Source organism: Hemitrygon akajei, chromosome 7 (genome assembly GCF_048418815.1).
Source record: "Hemitrygon akajei chromosome 7, sHemAka1.3, whole genome shotgun sequence".
In the NCBI taxonomy this organism is placed as follows: domain Eukaryota; kingdom Metazoa; phylum Chordata; class Chondrichthyes; order Myliobatiformes; family Dasyatidae; genus Hemitrygon; species Hemitrygon akajei.
This window is the reverse complement of record NC_133130.1, coordinates 76903729-76924107: the sequence shown is the minus strand read 5'-3', so window position 1 is coordinate 76924107 and position 20379 is coordinate 76903729. Positions and strand designations below refer to the sequence as shown.

The following is a 20379-nucleotide window of genomic DNA, read 5'->3' as shown; positions in this document are numbered from 1 at the left end:
GACTTTCAACAACTTGTGTACAGCCTCATCTAAAACTCTTTGAACATCAGCACTATCCACACTCCCACTATTTACAAAATATTCCTCTTTTCTGTTGTGTGGACTTTTGTGTAAACATCTTCATTTTTTTACACTTTATTCCATCTGTCATGTACTTAGTCATTCACTCAGTTCACCTGCATCCCCTTGAAGTCCTCTTAACTGCTCTTCCAGATTCACAATTCTAGTGAGTTAAATTTCTTCCTCTTACTCTCTTCCCTTTTTAAATAGTTGGGGACTGGGTCACAGTTGTCATCTTTTAATCCACAGAAGCAATTCCAGAATCTGTGTAATTCTGCATGTTAACCAGAACATCCATTTTAAACTCATTGTGTCCCCAATATTTGTCAGCTTTGAATCTTACCATGTTCCCTCACATTTTTTTTGCCAATACTTAGTTCTTTTAGATCTCTATTCTTGTTATACTATTGATTCTCTAATATATCTGACTGTTCTTGTCAAAGGTCAAATGTCATTTCTTCAACCAAGAGTTCTGTACCCTGAGCATTGGTGTTCATCTTTTATATTCTTGTGCTTCTTGATTTGTGACTTAAAGAGTCCAAAGAAACGTGGTCTCAGATAATTACTGAAACTCTTCAATCTTATGGTAAGACTTTCAAATATTTTTCTAAACTTGGATATCTATTTTACAGTATGCTTCATAGTTGTATGGTCCTCTGTGGAATAAAGATCCTTAGCATCTCGCTTCTCTGTTGTCAATACCAGCATTGCAGAGTCTTATTCTTTAATTGAAGCACTTTAATTATCTTCTGTCCAATTCATTTCTAAGCTGATTTCCTTTCGCATGATATCCTTAGAATAAGACATTGAGCCAGTTCATACTTGGCATGGCCTACAATGTGAGTCTATGCATGTTGATCTGTGAGTGATGACTAAGCCAACTTGACATCCTGTCTCATGGACCATCCAGCCTTTTCAATTGTTTCCAAACATCTTATAATCAGTTGCAGTAGATTTAAATCATTTTAAATTTCAGAAAAAAATACAGTGCATTTATTTAAAACAAATTTATATCAAATGAATTCATTAAAACTATGAATATTATATAAAATACTGCATCCATGTTGACTGCACTATTCAAACGAATGAGGCTGTGCTAGATGCACCCACCATGGCTAGTGTGTAGTGAAAGAGCTTGTGATTAATTACGTCTGACTTCAAAGGTCATGTCTACCTTCAATCACTCCTGGAATCAGTGATAAGCCTAAGAGTGGAGTGTCAGCATCTGATCTCCAGAGGTATCCAAACCTAGGTTGTTCTCACGGAGTGACATGATCCACTCCAACAAAGACACTTAAAGAACCACACTGATCTCATCTTGATCTCTTTTTTAGGTGTTTACCATCTGCTGATATAATACAAAGCAGAAACAAGATCAACACTTCTATTTTTAAAACCTTTGATGACCCATTGCTCATTTATAGTAAAATCACATGCTCTCAGCAGATGAGAAAAGTTTCAGATGAAAAGACTAATTCTGTGGAAGCATGACCTAACGATCTCGTGGTACTCTAATGGTTCAAGAAATTAATGCAACTCAGAAATAATTATTGTATTACGTTACTAAAAAACACTGCATACTGTTGTTTCACAATACAATCAGTATTAATATTTTTGATGTGTAATGTCAGAAGTCAGATGAAGTCCATGCTACACAAAGTTACAATGATGTTCAGAATTATGTAAAATAGCAATGATAGATGGTTGCCTGTTCCACTCCAAACTCCCTCGTTAAATGTTTACACAGATCCATCACTGCAGGACTAAGGAATTGCTGCACGATCAAAGCTACAGTCTTTCTGTTGTGATATTTGTCCAGGGCCCTGTCCTCGCTTTCATATTCAGTGGATTGCAGTTAATTCGGCCATCTGTTAATCAGAGCAGTCACTTAAAAACATAGAAACATAAAAAACCTACAGCACAATACAGGCCCTTTGGCCCACAAAGCTGTGCTGAACATCTTAGAAAATACCTGGGGTTACCCATAGCCGTCTATTTTTCTGAGCTCCATCTACCTGTCCAGGAGTCTCTTAAAAGACCCTATCGTATTCACTTCCACCACTGCCGCCGGCAGCCCATTCCACACACTCACCACTTTCTGCGTAAAAAATCTTACCCCTTACATCTCCTCTGTACCTACTTTCAAGCACCTAAAAAATGTGCCCTCTCGTGTCAGCCATTTCAGCCCTGGGAAAAAGCCTCTGACTATCCACACGATCAACGTCTCTCATCATCTTATACACCTCTATCAGGTCACCTCTTATCCTCTGTCTCTCCAAGGAAAAAAGGCCGAGTTCACTCAACCTATTCTCATAAGGCATGCTCTCCAGTCCAGGCAACATCCTTGTAAATCTCCTGTGCACCTTTCTATGGTTTCCACATCCTTCCTGTAGTGTGGTGACCAGAACTGAGCACAGTACTCTGAGGGGAGTCTGACTAGAGTTCTATATAGCTGTAACATTACCTCTTGGCTCAGAGTCAACCTGCGCAGCAGCTTTGCGTGTCCTATGGACTCAGACCCCAAGATCCCTCTGATCTTTCACACTGCCAAGAATCTTACCGTTAGTACTATATTCTGTCATTATATTTGACCTACCAAATTGAACCACCTCACACTTATCTGGATTGAGCTCCATCTGCCACTTCTCAGCCCAGTTTTGCATCCAATCAATGTCCCGCTGTAACCTCTGACAGCCCTCCCCACTATCCACAGCATCTCCAACCTTTGTGTCATCAGCAAATTTACTAATGCATCCCTCCATTTCCTCATCCAGGTCATTTATAAAGATCACAAAGAGTAGGGGTCCCAGAACAGATCCCTGAGGCACACCACTGGTCACCGGTTTCCATGCAGAATATGACCCATCTACAACCATTCTTTGCCTTCTGTGGGCAAGCCAGTTCTGGATCCACAAAGTTATGTACCTTGGATCCCATGCCTCTTTACTTTCTTAATAAGCCTTGCATGGGGAACCTTGTCAAATGCCTTGCTGAAATCCATATACACTACACCCACGGCTCTACCTTCATCAATGTGTTTAGTCACATCCTCAAAAAATTCAATCAGGATCATAAGGCACGATCTGCCTTTTACAAAGCCATGCTGACTATTCTTAATCATATTGTGCCTCTCCAAATGATCATAAATCCTGCCTCTCCATCAACTTACCAACCATTGGAGTAAGACACTGGTCTATAATTTCCTGGGCTATCTTTACTCCCTTCCTTGAATAATGGAACAACATCTACAACCCTCCAATCCTCCAGAACCTCCCCCATCCCCATTGATGATGCAAAGATCATCAATCTCTTCCCTCAAAGCTCATCAATTTCCTCCCTCACTTCCCACAGTAGCCTGTGGTACATCTCATCCGGTCCTGGTGACTTATCCAACTTGATGCTTTCCAAAGCTCCAGCCCATCCTCTTTCTTAATATCTACATGCTCAAGCTTTTCAGTCCACTGTAAGTTATCCCTACAATCACCAAGGTCGTTTTCTGTAGTGAGTACTGAAGCAATGTACTCATTAAGTACCTCTGCTATCTCCTCTGTTTCCAAACACACTTTTCCACTGTTACACTTGATTGGGCCTATTCTCTCACATCTTATCCTCTTGCTCTTCACATACTGTACTTTTAGAATGCCTTGGGGTTTTCCTTAATCCTGTCCATCAAGGCCTTCTCATGGCCCCTTCTGGCTCTCCTAATCTCTTTCTTAAGCTCCTTCCTGCTAGCCTTATAATCTTCTAGATCTCTATCATTAACTAGTTTTTTGAACCTTTCATAAGCTCTTCTTTTCTGATCCATGCTGTAAGCTCATCCACATAATACTCCTTGCATTAAAATAGACACATCTCAAACCATCAGTCTGAGCGCATCCCTTCTCTATCACCTGCTTATCCTCCCTCTTGCACTGTCTCCAAGCTTTCTATATTTGTGAACCAACTGCCTCTTCCCCTGTCTTTTCAGTTTGGTTCCTTAGCCTCAGCAAACTTCCCCTCCAGGATATTGGTCCCCCTGGGATTCAAGTGCAACCTGTCCTTTTTGTATAGGTCACTCCTGCCTCAAAAGAAGTCCCACTGATTCAGAAATCTGAATCCCTGCCCCTTGCTCCAATCACTCAGCCACGCATTTATCCTCCACCTCACTCTATTCCAATACTCACTGTTACGTGGCACAGGCAGTAATGCTGAGACTGCTACCTTTGTGGTCCTGCTTCTCAACTTCCTTCCTAACTTCCTGTAGTCTGCTTTCAGGACCTCCTCCCTTTTCCTGCCTATGTTGTTGGTACCAATACGTACCACGACTTATGGCTATTCACCTTCCCACTTCAGGATATCGTGGACGTAAAAAGAAACATCCCAGACCCTGGCATCTGGGAGGCAAACTACCATCTGTGTTTTTTTCCTGTGTCCACAGGATCGCCTGTCTGACCTCTTAACTATAAAGTCCCCTATCACTGCTGCCATCCTCTTCCTATCCCTACCCTTCTGAGCCACAGTGCCACACTCTACCAGAGGCATGGCCACTGTTGCTTCCCCCAGGTAGGCTGTCCACCTCAAGGGTACTCAAACAGGAGTACTTACTGTTAAGGGGGACAGGCAAAGGGGTATTGTCTAGTATCTGCCTCTTGCCCTTCCTTCTCCTGACTGTTACCCACTTATCTGTCTCCTGAGGCCCCAGAGTGACTTCCTGCCTATAGCTCCTATCTATCACCTCCTCACGCTCCCTGGTCAGACGAAGGTCATCGAGCTGCATCTCCAGTTCTCTAACGCGGTCCCTAAGGAGCTGCAGCTCGACGCACCTGGTGCAGATGTGGCCGTCCGGGAGGCTGGGAGACTCCAGCACTTCCCACATCTGACACTGAGCACGGAACACTTATTTAGGACTAATTGCAAAAATAACCTGGATTCCCTTCATTTAATTGGGAGACTCTGCTGCTGAATTGAAACATGAGATTGGTGCTCTTGTGGCCTTTAAACACTACACTGTGCTGAGAGTGAACAGTTTTTAAATAGCTTCACTTACGTGATTGTGTTCAAAAAGTAGTGATCTTTGTCATTGGTAGTTGACAAAAGATAAGCAGTAAGACAATTCAGAACCGTTTTGTTCACTGCAGTTTCAAGCATTCATGCTTGGAAATGTTAGAAACAACCGGGAATAAAGAAGAAACAATTTCAGTACTTCAGCGAATTAGGAACTACGAAGAATTTGAAGATATTGACAATCATCTTGAATGTTATGTTTGGTCCCCACCAGACACTCAGTTTTCATCTGTGGTTCCAAGTAGCTGTTTGCATGTGATAGCAGCCACACCTGGTACACTATTCTGACAGGTGGGCTAAACCAGGTGAGGTTAGTTGGAGGTGTCTCATACTCCAGAGAGATAGGGTATCTGTCTAGCATGTGAAGTTAAGTCCGCGGTCTGGGCAGATGAAATCTATGGTAAGATCTAATGGTCAAACAGTAGTTAGTGTAGTGTAGGTCTTTGGTCTCCTATACCCCCTCCCTCAAATTAATCGTGAGAAAAGGTCATGTCCCTGATTGTGAGGACCTTTAAAGATGGATCTTACTTCTTTTGAAGCAATGCCTTTTGAAGATTTCCTCTGTGGTGGGGAGGATTATGTGCATTCTGGCTGTGTCTTTCGATCAGCTGCACATTGGAGTCTCTGTACTAGGTGGTGATGCAACTAGTAAGAAGGCTTTCCACAATACATCTGTAGAAAATTTTGGGGACATACCAAATCCCCTCAAATTCTTAATCAAGTATAGCCACTGGCATACTTTCTTCAAAGTGTTGGGCCAGAATAGATCCTCACCCAGGAATGAAGTTTCTCATCCTTTCCACTACTAATCCTTCAATGAAGATGGTATGTGTTCTCCCAACTTCCCATTCCTGAAGTCCAGAATCAATTTCTTGGTCTTGCTGACATAGAGTGTAAGGTTGTTGTTGTGGTAAACCAGTCAATCTATCTCACTCATGTTCACCTCCTCGTTGCCATCTGACATTTGCTAACAACCGTAGAGAATGAGATTTTACCAGTCTGCCGTGACTAATATAATTCTGGAGCTCCGCCCTCAACCACTCACATTGCTGTCTCTTTGGTTGGATGGGTGGAGTAATTTCTAAAGCACCTTTTGTGTTTACTCAGTGCAGATGAATAAGCCTCAGTACAGTATATCTGTGCTCTGTGATTACCTGAGACTGGCTCGATGGTGTCAACTTGTAGGACTGAACAAGTAAACCTGGATCACAGAGTCACAAATCTCTTAAACAGGCCCTTTCGCTACTTACCATCTCCACACCACTCATCCCTGCACATCCCATTTTTCAGAATTTAGTCTGTAGCTCTCCATGCCTTGGTGATTTAAAATCTCATCCAGATACTTATTAAATGTTGTAAAAGCACCAATCTATTCTGGCAATGCATTCTAGATTGTGAAAGAAATTCTTCTTAAGATTTCCTCCAAATCTCTTACCCCTTACCTTAAATCTATACTGTCTTGTTTTTGTAAGGAGGTGACCAGAACAGCACATAGTACTTCAACTTTGACTTGAGCCGTATTTTATAAAGCTGTACCGTATATCCCTGTTCTTACATTCTATGCTGTGGGTAATGAAGACAAGTATATTTACACCACCATCAGGACCTTGGGATGAGTATGCCAAGATCCCTCTACTCATTAATATGAATCGCATCCTCATCAGAATTAGGTTCTGTTTGTCATTGCTCTGCCCATCTTGCGAACTGATCAGCATTGACTGAAACCGGCTCCCCTTCTCACTATCGACAACAGTAATTTTTGTGATATTTACAAACTTATTAATTGTACATCCTACAGTCGCGTTTATATATGGTTAATGTGCACAGTGGTAGTAGGGATCCGAGCACCAACTACTGCTACATCAGTATTCTAGTCATGAAAGCAACTGTTTATCATCAGCCTCTGCCTTCTGTCATCAAGATAATTTTGGATTCAATGTGCCAAATTGGCCTGGATTGCACAGTAATTTCCTAAATAGGAACTTGTCAAAGACCTCATTGAAGTTAATATAGACTATATCAATAACACTGCTCTCATTGATATAGACAATTATCTCTTTGTAAAATTCAATCTAAGTAGATGCTTTGAGTCTACTTTTGCCAAGTCCTGTTTTGTGAAATTGACATCACGGTTCAGAGCCTTAATTTCCAGCAGATCGTTATCCCTTTCCATAACTTACATTTTGGTCAGTATTTCCAAAATGTTCTTCACTATAACTGTTTGCCCATTGCATTCCCTGAGATTAGGTACAGAATGGCCTTGTGTCTTGAACCCTCTACATACTGGCTTAGAAAGATATTCTGGATCAACTTAAAATTCTGCACCCTCTATATCTTTCACACTGAGGCGATCACTGTTAGTAACAGGATGGTTGAAACCCCTACAACTATAATCCAATCATTTATACTGCTCAGTGATTTGCTTACATAGCTGATTCTCTAAATCCCTTGACTGTTACGAAGCACACTCTCAGCAAATTGACCCCATTTTTGTTTCCGACAAGCCTTTAAGATATTTTTCCTCAATACTGCTGTAGTGAACTGCTAAATATTACAATACCACAGCTTTGTTTTTATCTCCCTGACCCTCTTTCAAACATGCTTCCTCCACATTCTTCCATCTGCTAATCCTGGCACTGTGTTCTCTCTCAAAGTAAAAGGACATTGAAGAGAAGCAACATTTCGGCACGTTGTACAATTAAGCTGGCACAGGCAGCTCTCTTTTCAATTGCTGAAACAATGGTTTAGTGGGTGGTAATCTAATTTGGAAGATTGTGGGTTCAAGACCAGTGCTGGAGGCCAGTGCAAACAGTTTATTGTAGTATCAAGGAAGTGCTGTACTGTTGGAGATGAGGCACTAAACTTAACCCAGGTGATTGTATAATTTACCATTTTCAGTACAGAGAATATGATATATAGTTGGTGTGTAGCCTGTGTTTATCCCTCAGCATCTGCCCATGAATAGGTTGCTCCTTGTAGGAGCTTGATGTGCATTAATTAACTATCACAATAGTGACAACAGTTGAGAAGTACTTGATTTAATGTACAGTAAAACACTTTAGAGTGTTTGCATTTATTGCACATCATGAAGCATTTTGAGAAGATGGTGATCCATGCCTTCTTGAAGCACTGTGATCCTTCTGGTGAAGGTTGTCTCACGATGCTGTTGGGTATGGAATACCGGGATTTTTACTCATCAATGATAAAAGATTGATGTATTATGTATGACTATTAGGGACATTTTTAGGTGGTAACATTGTTGCCTCGCTCTTACAGCAGACAGAGGTTGTAATTTTGAGATGTGCTGCTGAAGAAGGTTCAATGAATTGCTGCTGTAATTTTGTAGAAAGGATATTTTGCAGCCTCAGGCCATGGGGGAAGCAAATGTTTAATGTGCTGAATGATAGCACATTCAGGCAGATAGCATTTCCGATATGGCATCGATCAAGTTAGATTCATCCAGGCGGGTGAGGAGCATTCCATCGCAGTCCTGCTGTACCTTTTTTATTGGTGAGAATATACAGGGGAGTCAGAAGGTGTGTCCCTTGTCACAGAACTCCCAGCCTCCAAACTGCTCTTGTAGTGACAGTGTCCATCTGGAAGATCTGGTTATCTTCCCGAGCACTGGTGACCCTCACTCTATTTGGACTGGAGGCACTCAGTGATAGTAACGTTGCGGAGTGGCAAAGTTGGGCACTTGTTGGTGATGATCATTGTTTGGGGCTTGTGTGGCATGAATAAGATGTCCAAATCTGCACACTGTTCTCTGGTTATGATGTAGCTGACATTTTGTATAAATGTTATGGGAGAATTTACTTCTGAATATAAACATAGAAAACCTGCAGCACAGTACAGGTCCTTTGGCCCACTATGCTGTGCTGATCATGAACTTATATATCTACACCTTGCGGGAGAGTATTAAGTTGGAGCAGGGCGAATTACGAGATGATTAGGCAGGAACTAGTTACAACACACACAAAATGCTGGAGGAATTCAGCAGTTCAGGCAGCATCTATGGAAGTGTTTAAGTAGTTGATATTTCAGGCCAAGACCCTTTTTCAGGACTGGAAAGGAAAGGTGAAGATGCCAGAATAATAATGTGGGGGTGGGGGCAAACAAGCTAGAATTTGATAGGTGAAGCCAGGTTGGTGGGGGAGGGGGCATGAAGTAAGAAGCTGGGAGGTAATAGGTGGAAAAGGCAAAGGGTTGGAGAAGATGGAATCTGACTGGAGAGGTGAGTGGACAATGGAAGAAAGTTAAGAAGGCGGAACACCAGTTGAGGAGAAGAGGTAAGAGGCCAGAGTAGGAATAGAAGAAGAGGGAAGGGGAGGGAAAAATTACTAGAAGGAGAAATCACTGTTCATGCCATCAGGTTGGAGGCTACCTTAACGGAATACGAGGTGTTGCTCCTCCACCCTGAGCGTGGCCTCATCGTGGGCAAGTGCACATCTGAAATGTGGAGGGTGTTTAAAGACCAACTGCACAGAGTACAGGATGGGTAAGTTCCAGAAACAAGGGCAAGGATAGCAAGGTAAGAGAACCTTGGATGTCACGAGAGGTGATGAATTCATTCAAGAAGATAAAGGAAACGTATGTAAAGCTTAGGAAGCTAGAATCAAACAGAGTCCTCGAGGATTATAAAGAAGGCAGAAAAGAACTTAAGGAGGGGATTAAGAAAGCCAGACTAGGCTATGAAAAAGCCTTGGCAAGTAGGATTCAAGAGTGTTGCAAGACATTGAATACATGCATGAAGAGAAAAAATGATAACTGAGGAGAAGGTAGGACCACTCAAGGATAAAGGGGGTTGGATGTGGAGGATGTGAGTGAGGTCCTTAATGACTATTTTACATCAATATTTACCAATGAGAATGACCTGGAGATCAGTGCTGAGCATATTGATATGCTAGGGCACCGAGGTCAAGGAGTAGATATTGTTGGATCTCCAAAAGAGCATTAAGGTGGATAAATCCCCAGGGCCTGATGGAATATCCCAGATTATTGAGAAAGGCAAGAGAAGAGATTGTTGGGGATTTGATCAATATCTTCAGGTCCTCTCTAGCCACAGGTGAGATCCCGGAGGACTGGCGAGTAGCTAATGTTGTTACATTATTCAAGAAGGGAACCAGGGATAATCTTAGAAACTGTAGACAGTGAGTTTCATTTCAGTGGTAGGGAAGTTACTGGAGAGCATTCTTAGGGATGGGATCTATGAGCATTTGGAAAAACATTGCCTAATTAGGGAGAGCCAGCATGGCTTTGTATGGGACAATTCGTGTCTCACTAACTTGACTGAGGTTTTTTGACAAGGGTGATTGATGAAGGTAGAGCTGTCGATGTTGATTACATGGATTTTAGTAAAGTGTTTGACAAGGTCCCCAGTGGGAGACTCACCTAGAAGATTAAGATGCATGGGATCCATGGGGAATTGGCTGTTTTCATTCAGAACTGGCTTGCCCAAAGAAGACAAAGGGTAGTGGTTGAAGGGACTTATTCCAGCTGGAGGTCTGTGATTTAGGGATCTGTACTGGTTTGTGATGTCTGTAAATGCCTAGATAAAAATGTAGACTGGTGGGTTAGTTAGTGTGCAGATGTTACGAAGATTGGTAGCGTTGCGATTAGTGTAGGAGTCTGGCAAAGAATACAACAGGATATAGGTCAGTAACAAATATGAGTGGAAAAATGGCAGATGGAGCTTAACCCAGCCAAATATGAAGTGTTGTACTATGATCAATCAAAAGCAAAGAGGCAGTCACTGTTAAGGGCAAGCTTCTTTACTGTGTTGATGAACAGATGGATCTTGGGGTCCAAGTTCATGGCTCCCTGAAAGCGGCTACACTGGTTGGTAGGATGGTCAAGAAGACATTTGTCATGCTTGCCTTTATTAGTCGAGGCATTGCATTCATAATTCAGGAAGTTATGTTGCAGCTTTACAAAACTCTAGTTCGGCTGCATCTGGAGTATTGCATATATTTCTAGATGTGCCATGGTATCTCCAGCATTTATGTCGTTACTCACCGGAGACAAGTTAACCATAGGCAATGACTGCCATGCAAATGACTGAACAGCAGCCACTGGCCCTGATACTGCTATGACAATAATTGTTCCACATTGATTTTACTGTTCATTGTAGAACTGTTAGAATGGATAAAAACCAATAAGATCAATAAGAACATTTTATTTTGCATTAGTGGTATGATGTGCACTTTCAGATCGATTCTTTGCATAAAAGCTATTTTCACCATCCATTTCTGTTTGTGGAAGTCAAGCAGTTATAAAAATTGGTAATTAACTTTTACATCTACTTGTAGCTAGAAGTAAAATCCTCTTCTATTCTAATTCTTTCTAATCTCATTCTTTTTATGGATACAGCATTCTAAAATCAGTTTGCTCCTACTGACACAGCACACCAAGTATTGCCAAATTGCTGTCGCATCGCATAAATTGATTTGATACCCAGTAAACTCATTTTAGACAGCTGTGTGCATGAAAATGACAGAAATAGAAAGAGGAATATTAAAGTGTCACAGGAAATCAGAAGATCTGATAATTATTTTTTTAAGTAACTGGATTTGACATCCTGGAGGATTGCTGTGACACCTTCACGCTAAATGAGCCCTGGCTCATAGATGAAAACTCTTTTTTTTACAGCAGCCTCCTCATTCACCTGTCCCAAAATGCCATGGTGGCATTTTAAGTGATTTTAAATTGTGGTAAATGGAGACTAGATTGAGCTTTCTTTGAAAGGTGGGTATCTCCCAGGGTTAAAATGAGACCCACAGTAAAGAAGTAAAAATGTTCATATGCAAAAGTGTTAAATTAAAGGGTAAACCACAGAAGGTAATTCCTCAAGATGTAACATGCAATGCGAATGAAATGTAACGTAAGTAGACAGAGTAACACACACAAAATGCTGGAGGTACTCAGCAGATCAGGCAGCAATAACCAGTTAACACTTTGGGCCAAGATGCTTTATCAGAAGAAGGAGGAAGAAGCCAGAATAAGACAGTGGGGTAAGGGGATGGTGTTAAAGGTGATAGATGATTGATGAAGCAGGTGACGGGGAAGGTAAATGGGTGGCGAACAAGGAATGAAACGAGAAGCAGGGAAGTGATAGATAGAAAAGGAAAAGGGTTGAAGAAGAAGGAATCTGATAGGAGAGGAGAGTGGACCACGGGAGAAAAGGAAGGAGGAAGGGAACTAGAGGGAAGGTGGTATGCAGGTGATGAGAAGAGAAGGGGCAATAGGGGAACCAGAGTGGGAAATGACAAAAAGAGAGAAGGAAGGGGGGGGGGGGTGGAGAAACATTTGAAAGTTAGAGAAATTGATCTTCATGCCATTAGGTCGGAGACTACTTAGAATATGTGGTGTTGCTCCTTCAACCTGAGAGTCGATCTCAGACTTCATGGCACATAATTGGTCACTCATTTGCAGGCTTCTCTGATATAATATGAATGTGTATAAAATTCTCTGAATGTAGAGTGCCGTCAGTGTACACACAATTATTGCCTCCCTTGTAAGGTATAATTGTCAATAAGTAATTATAATTCAGGGTGTTCCACACATAGTAAAGCAGCTTAAGGAGCATGCCTAAACCTACAGCTGGACTGTAATCTGTTGGGGGATTGATCTCGAGATTGCTGTGATACCCTCAGAACCCTCTGTAACTGTGGACTTCAGAGCCCTAAGTGGAAATGAGAGTTTCCAGTCAAGCTATCGCACAATAAGTGTCTTCTGTCTGTGCTGCATTGGAGGCTGAATCTTAGCAAGTTGAAGCATGATTGGTTCTACAAGGATTGACGTGGAGCTAGCCACCACTTCCATGCCAGGGAGGATGGCCTCCACCTCTCAAGGAAGCAGCATTGTTTTCCGTGGTCCCAGGTATCCCATGCAACTTTTCAGATGGGCTAGAAGTTGCACCAGATGCTTTTTCACCTGACTATCACCTCCCCTGGTGGCCCTCCTCCTTCCCTTTCTCCTATGATCTGCTCTCTACTCCTATCAGATTTCTTTCTCTCCAGCCCTTTACCTTTCTCACCTGCCTGGTTTCACCCATCATCTTCTAGCTAACGCCTCCCACCCCATCTTTTTTATTCTGGCGTCTTCCCCTTTTCGTTCCCGTCCTGAAGAAGGGTCTCGGCCCAAAGCGCTGACTGTTTGTTCTTTTCTATGGGCGTTGCCTGCTCTGTTGAGTTCCTCCAGTATTTTGTGTGTCCTGCTTTGGATTTTCAGCACCTTTTGAATTTCCTGTGTGTTTATTTTTACAAGCAGTCCTGCTCTGACAGAGCAAGGGAGAGTTGTTAGTAATTGTGTTCTCTGCATGTATCACATATTTGCTGATGTTACATATAGGGAGTATATGTATAGTGTGAGATATGCCTATAAATATTCAACTGTTACTACACGCACCCAACCGTGCCAGCTTCTGGGGTTTAGACACACTAACTCCTTGAAGTATAGATAGCTGGCATGGTCCCTTTAAAGATTCAGGACCATCCCTTTAATTGACAATCCTGTTTTGGGCATCAAGAATTGAGTATTTAAAGAGCACCTGAACTGAGGTTCGTTGCTCAATCATAAGCTGTACTCGTGATTTCATCCAGCGTTTGCTTTGTGCTCGGTTCTCGATCGAATTTGGTACCGTGTCTCGATCCTTGCAAGCAATTAGATCCAAACCATCCTTGTCAAGGATGCTCGTCGCATCACCAAAGTCAAATGTGTAAGTGCAGATGGGGTGTCTATATAGATAGATGAGATTCCTGTACACACCTTGAATAAACATTTACGGTCATTAAATATTTTGCAGCAGATCCCCAGGGTTCTTTGTGTGCATTGACCTCTTTGAAAACTTATTCCTGATGCCTCCATTTTTTCTTCAAGGTTTCCTGGCCCTTCAAAATATGCACGTTGTTTCTTGTTTGTCCACATCTTGCATCAGAACCTTGTGTTCAGCAACAGTGAATTGTGATGTTGTCTTAGCTATTGTGAATACTCTCCAGACTTGGCAACAAATTCCAGAAGTAGTTGGGTTCAGTGGTCACCTGCTCTTGAAAACACGAATGCAGATTGGTTACTTATGCAGATCTTCTTAAGCTACATATCCTTACCATGTGCTGATAACATAAAATGTTGTGATAAGCATAAACTATTGTGATAGATCCATAACACTACAAGTGTTATGGGGCTGCCGTGGTAATATTGCAGTTAGTGCGACACTATTACAGCTCAGGGTGTTGGTGTTCAGAGTTCAGTTCCAGTGCCCTTGTAAGCAAGTCTGTATATTCCTTCCCAGGTTAATGTGGGTTTCCTCCCGCAATCGAAAGACGTGCCAGTTAGTCGGTTAATTTGTCTTTGTAAATTGTCCTGTGATTAAGCTGGGTTTAAATCAGTGGGTTGCTGGGCATATACACTGGAAGAGCCTATTCCACACGTTATTGCTAAGCAAATAAATACATAACAGCCTAACAAGCTTTTTACAGCACATCTTCATGTCTGGTTGAATTTTGAACTGTGTGTTTCTCAGAGATAAAAAGCTACATTTGAGCTTGTTCAAAGTAATAAATCTAACTGCCATAGATTCTGCAAATCAATTATCAACTGTATCAAAACTAGTATCCAGAAACCTTGCAAAAGTTAACAGTAGTGTGTATAATTGAAATTTAGGCCTTTATGAACACTAATTTTATCAAGTAACCATAACAAAACAGGGAGAGTTTTAGATGCTGCTATTGCAAAGAAAGCAAAGAAGGCTTAACATTAAGAAATATTAGATCTTGGAACACAGCTTTAAGTTTAGAGGAGTTATTTGAAGAGGACCGAATGGCAGAGAGTTTTAAATACAGAATTCTAGAGTTAAGGTGCAGGCAACTGAAGGCAGAGATGGCAAGAATGATTAAATCTGGGGATAATTAAGGGAGCATATTAGAGGAACTAAGAGATCTCAAAAAGTTCTGAGCTAGAGAAGGGCACTGATGACTCTTCCATGATTGAGCTAGTCATATGTTTTATTGTGGTCACAGATGAATCAATAGATGGTAGATATGCATCCAATAAACAGATGTAATTGTTTTACTGCCATCATAAGGTTCCAAAGTAGACTGTAAAGTTGTCTCATTGAATGTATAAAAAGCAATCTATCTGAATTATTACTAGCAACATACACAAAATGCTGGAGGAACCCAGCAAGTCAGGCATCATCCATGGAAATGAATAAACAGTCACTGTTTTGGGCTGAGACCCTCCTCAGGACTGGAAAGAAAGGGAGAAAATGCCAGAATAGTAAGGTGGGGGGAGGGGAAGGAGGCTTGCTGGAATGTGATAGGTGAAGCCAGGAAAGGCCACGGGCTGGAGAGGAAGGAATCTGATAAGAGAGGAGAGTGGACCATAGGAGACAGGGAAGGATTAGGGGAGGTGATAGGGAAGTGAAGAGAGGTAAGAGACCAATGTGGGAAACAGAAGAAGAGGGGAGGGGGAAGATAATTGTTTTTTTATTGGAAGGAGAATTCATGCCATCAGGTTAGAGGCTACCGAGATGGAATATAAGATGTTGCTGCTCCACCCTGAGGGTGGCTTCATCTTGACACAAGAGGAGGCCATGGAACAACATGTCTGAACAGGAACGGGAATTGGAATCTAAATGTGTGTCACCTGGAAGTTCTGCTTTTGGTCTATTGATTTATGACGGGTGTCACCAATGTAGAGAAAGCTGCATCTGGAGCACCAGACCAACAGACAGTCTCAGCAGATTCACAGGATGGACTGTTTGGAGCCTTGAATGGAGGTGAGGCAGGTGTACAACTTTGGCCACCTGCAGGAATAAGTGCTGAGAGCAGATTAGTGGGGAGGGATGAATGCAAAAGGGGATATTACAAGATTGTGTCAGCATTTAACTATTTCCCTGCAATGCACATCTTGAAAGAATACAGCAGGCCAGTTTCATCACTCACTCATCATTAGACCGGAAGTTAGAAATAATATAGTTATTTTTAATCCTAGTAGTTACAGTGAGTGCAGTATGTGTTGTTGACATAAAACACTGAAAAATAACTGAAAATATTAGTACATACCCTCTTAGCTGCAAAACTGTGAAAGGTAAACCAGAGAGAAACATTAGCAACAAAACAAAGTAACTAGCATCAGAGAGGCAAAGACCTGGATTTCTTCTATTCTGCTGTTTACCCCATAGAAGCTCTGTCTTCTCATTATTTTTAAGAACTTGCACATTGAACTTACCACAATACAAAAAGAAGAAATGTTAATGCCACATGAATTAATTCCTCAACCCAGAAAGGAATAATTTAACTGTCGTGGTCTGGTCTGGGGTCCGCATTCCGGTTTGCGGTCCACAGGCTCTGGACTCCGGGTCCTCCGGCTGTCCCTTGTTTCGGTTGGAGTAAACCATAAATACTTGGTGCTCACCTCGTTGGCTGGGATATAAGTGGCCCTGGGATTGAGTGTGGTTGGGGGGGGGATTGTCTTGTCAAGCTTCCCCGGCAAGATTCTCATGGAGCAAATGGCTGGTACGGCCACTTGCCTTGCTTCTGGGAGCCTTGCTGTCAGTAGTCGGAGCTGTCATTGCGGTATGGATTCAGCCGTTTCCCGAGCCAGCTGGGTGGCTGTCAGCCACTCCGAGCTAGGTAGGGATCCGGTTGTTTCCGTAGCCAGTCAAGGTTGCTGGCCGTAACGGCTACTCAGAGCAGCCCCGATGCAGAGGGAACTGTCTGTCGTTCTTTGGTGTTTGTCTCTTCCTGTCCTCACCCCGTGGGGTAAGTCAGGCCATACTGCTGTTGCCCTGCAGGATGATCTGTCTTGTCTTGTCCTCGCCTCTGTGGGGAAAGTCAGGCTGCTCTGCTGTTGCCCTGCGGGGGGAATCTGTCGTCCTCGCCTCCGTGGGGTAAGTCAGGCCATTCTGCCATTTCCCTGCTGGGGGAATCTGTCTTGTCTTGTCCTTGCCCCTCCATGGGGTAAGTCAGGCTGTTCTGCCGTTGCCCTGCGGGGGGAATCTGTTTTGTCTTTGCCTCCGTCGGGTAAGTCCAGCCATTCTGCCGTTACCCGACGGACGGTCCTGCCCCACCTTGGTGTGGAGTGAAAGTTGAGTCCCGGCTTGTTGAAGGAGAAGTCCCAGCTCTATGTCTATGTTCTGTCCAGTCTCATGTTAGTGTCTTGTTAAAGATGAGTCCCGGCTTGTTGAAGGAGAAGTCCCGGCTCTATGTCTATGTACAGTTCATAGACGGCCTCCAAGCTCAAGCCAAGCCTCGACCCCCGTCTCACGCCTCCAGCCAAGCCTCGAGACCCCAAGTCTCTAGCCAAGCCTCGTCACGTGTTCGCCTGGGCTTGGGGGTCCGAGCCCAAGGCAAGGCCCATGCTCTGGGTCTTTGTCCAGCCTCGGGCTTGGAGTCCACCCCAGGCTCCTTGTTCCCAGTTCCTCATCCTGCCCTGTTCCTAGCACTGCAGTGTCTGCATCCTGCGTTTGGGTCCTGATACAACAGTCCCATATGACATAAACTTATTAGTTATTTCCTTTCCTGTAGGTGGTAAGTTCTTGGTCCAGACTTTAATGTCTCCTTCTATCTTAAAACACTGCACAAAACCTAACTCATTGACTTATCTTTTGATCATCAACAAAGTATTACTGCATCTACAAATATGGGTAGATGCCAAACTTTGCTTAGTTAAAGCCTGGTGAAGTATCTTGAGAGCTGTTACAATGGTAAAAACACCTAGTAAAATGGTGATTGTTGTTACTGTTATCCCTCCAAGCTGATATCCATGAAAATCTCAGACTAAAAGTCCATTATTTCTGATGAAGTTTGAAAGGAATCAAAATCAGAATCATGTTTAATATCACTGGCACATGTCATGAAATTTGTTGTTTTGCGGCAGCAGAACATTACAATACATAATAATAAAAACTATAAATTACAATAAGAAATATGTATTAAAATATGTAGTGCAATTGAGTGGAGAAAAAAGAAAAAAGTAATGAGGTAGTGTAATGGGTTCATTGTTCTTTTAGAAATCTGATTGCAGTGGGGAAGAAGCTGTTCCTAAAATGGTGAGTGTGTGTCTTCAAGCTCCTGTACAGGCTGCCGGGTGATATGTGGAACTAGCTGAGGGGGAAGGTGGGTGGTTGGGGGACAGGGGTATAAAGTGAGAAGCTGGGAGGTGATAGCTGGAAAAGGTAAAGGGCTGAAGAAGAATGCATTTAATAGAAGAGGAGAGTGGACCATGGGTTAAAGAGATGAAGCTTATCACCTAATTCCCCTTCTCACTCAACTACCCACCTTCCTCCTCACCTGGTTTCACCTATCACCTGCCAGTTGGTACTCATTACCCTCCCCTCACCAATGTTCCCTCTGAGGTGTGCACATGTACGGATGCATACTTCTTTGCTACTAGTGCACAAAGGAATTTAAACTGCGTACAAAAGGTTGTCATCTTCAACCTCGTTGGCATGTTAAGTATATTTCAGGATCCCACACAATCACATTTCCTTTTCCAGTTTCTGATGTAGATGGAGTTGACTATGTGGAGTTTGCGATGATTTGTCTACAGATTTTAGAACTGTCTTATTTATACTGATTTTGTTGAAGAAATTATTCAGTGCACACATAGTTGTCACTGGGCAAAAAATTGCACAGCACAAGAATTTTGCGCACAATGATCATTGCAAAATTAGAGGGAACATTGGCCCTCACCATCTCATTTAGGCTATTTCCCCTTCCTTTCCAGTCCTGATGAAGGGTCTCAGCATGAAACATCAACTGTTTATTTAAACCATAGATACTACTGACATGCTGAGTTCCTCCAGCATTTGTGTGTGTTGCCCTGGATCTCGAATACCTGCAGAACCTCTTGTGTTTAAGTCTGAACAGACAATCTACTGATGTAATTATTCTTTGAATAATAGTAACAGGATTGCAACAGAAGAAAGAGGAAATGCCATTGGATAATGTAATGGGGTAATAATTCATACAGTTTTTTCATATAAAATTATAAGGATAATTAATTTTTTTAATAAATTATATTTGTGCTTCAAAATGAATTGTGTTGAGCTCAGTAGACAATTGAATAAGTAAGATTTCTGGAAGAATTAGCATAGGGATGTATTTGTCTTTGATACTATGTTGTTGGTAAAGGATGATGTGAACTACAGTGTATTCACTGTCAATAGTTTAATGAGCTGTGGGGTTCCAAGAGTGACCATGACGAGTAAAAGATCCATTCAGTTTTATTTTACAGATGAGATGTCGCTCACTGAGCTCCACATTTTTCCCTGAATCTGATAAATCCTGATAGTTTGACAAGCAGTTAGTGAAACTGGATGCTCAATGTGAATTAGTAGATAATAGTCAGTCATCAAGTGATATTAGAGTTGGACAAGAACTGTACAAGATCAAAGCAGGAAATGCAGAAGCTACTCAGTGGGTTTGGCAACAACTATAGAGAGAAAAATGATGAAAGGTAATCAACTTGAATCATTAGCCCTGTTTCAAATACTGCACTGGCTCTTGAGCATCTTCATTTTCTTTTAAATTTGAGATTTCTAACACCTGCAGTCTTTTGATTTTCAAGTACCAGATGAAGATAAATTCTGCATTTTCCATTCCAGGATCATTATCTTCTGCCTGGTGTGGACTGTGCCCTTAAATCTTCCTTAAGATTGAGTGAAAGTAATTATCCTAATAACTGTACATTTACATGGCATTAATGTAAAAACACCTTCCCTGATTCACTTGATTAAATATTCACAGCACCGCAGGATCAGTGTAGCCTAGTATCTATGTGCTAATGATCACTACAAAGGTAAACTCTCTCTCTCAATGTACCAGGAAGAATTAACACAGATTTTCACTAAAGTGTATTGCCTGAGTGTTCTGGCCTCCTGACACACAGGGGTTTCATCAATATGATTGCTGTTGCTTTTCCTTTTCATAGCAAAGTCTGTTTGCATTCCAGAGTGTGAAACCTGCCCAATCTGGGAGAAGGAGTCCCACCAAACAACTAAGAAGCAGTAAAGCTCAGCATCTGGCAATGAAGTAAGAACATAGTTTTGTTTAAAACCAAATGATATTTTACTGTATGACTTACACAGTTGTTAACTCACAGGATTTCAATGCGTTCTGTTTTCATTATTCCATATATATTGAATGGCGGTTCTGCATGCTCTGTTCCTTGGGGGGAAAAGTCAGTCACTATCAAAGCAACTCTGCTGAATACTGATGGAAAAGAATCCTTCAAAGATCCAGCAATCTCTGTGGGGTGGATTTTTCCTTCCCA

The 20379-nt window shown here is 42.1% G+C and overlaps 1 protein-coding gene across 1 annotated transcript in view; it reads left to right on the top strand.

Annotated features, from left to right (window-relative positions):
* LOC140730591 (uncharacterized) overlaps positions 1-20379 on the top strand; it is a 244979-nt gene that overhangs the window by 146157 nt on the left and 78443 nt on the right. Inside the window, exon 8 of the mRNA XM_073051258.1 lies at positions 20059-20138. Coding sequence (XP_072907359.1) covers positions 20059-20138 — 80 coding nt within the window. The remainder of the gene's footprint in view (positions 1-20058; positions 20139-20379) is intronic.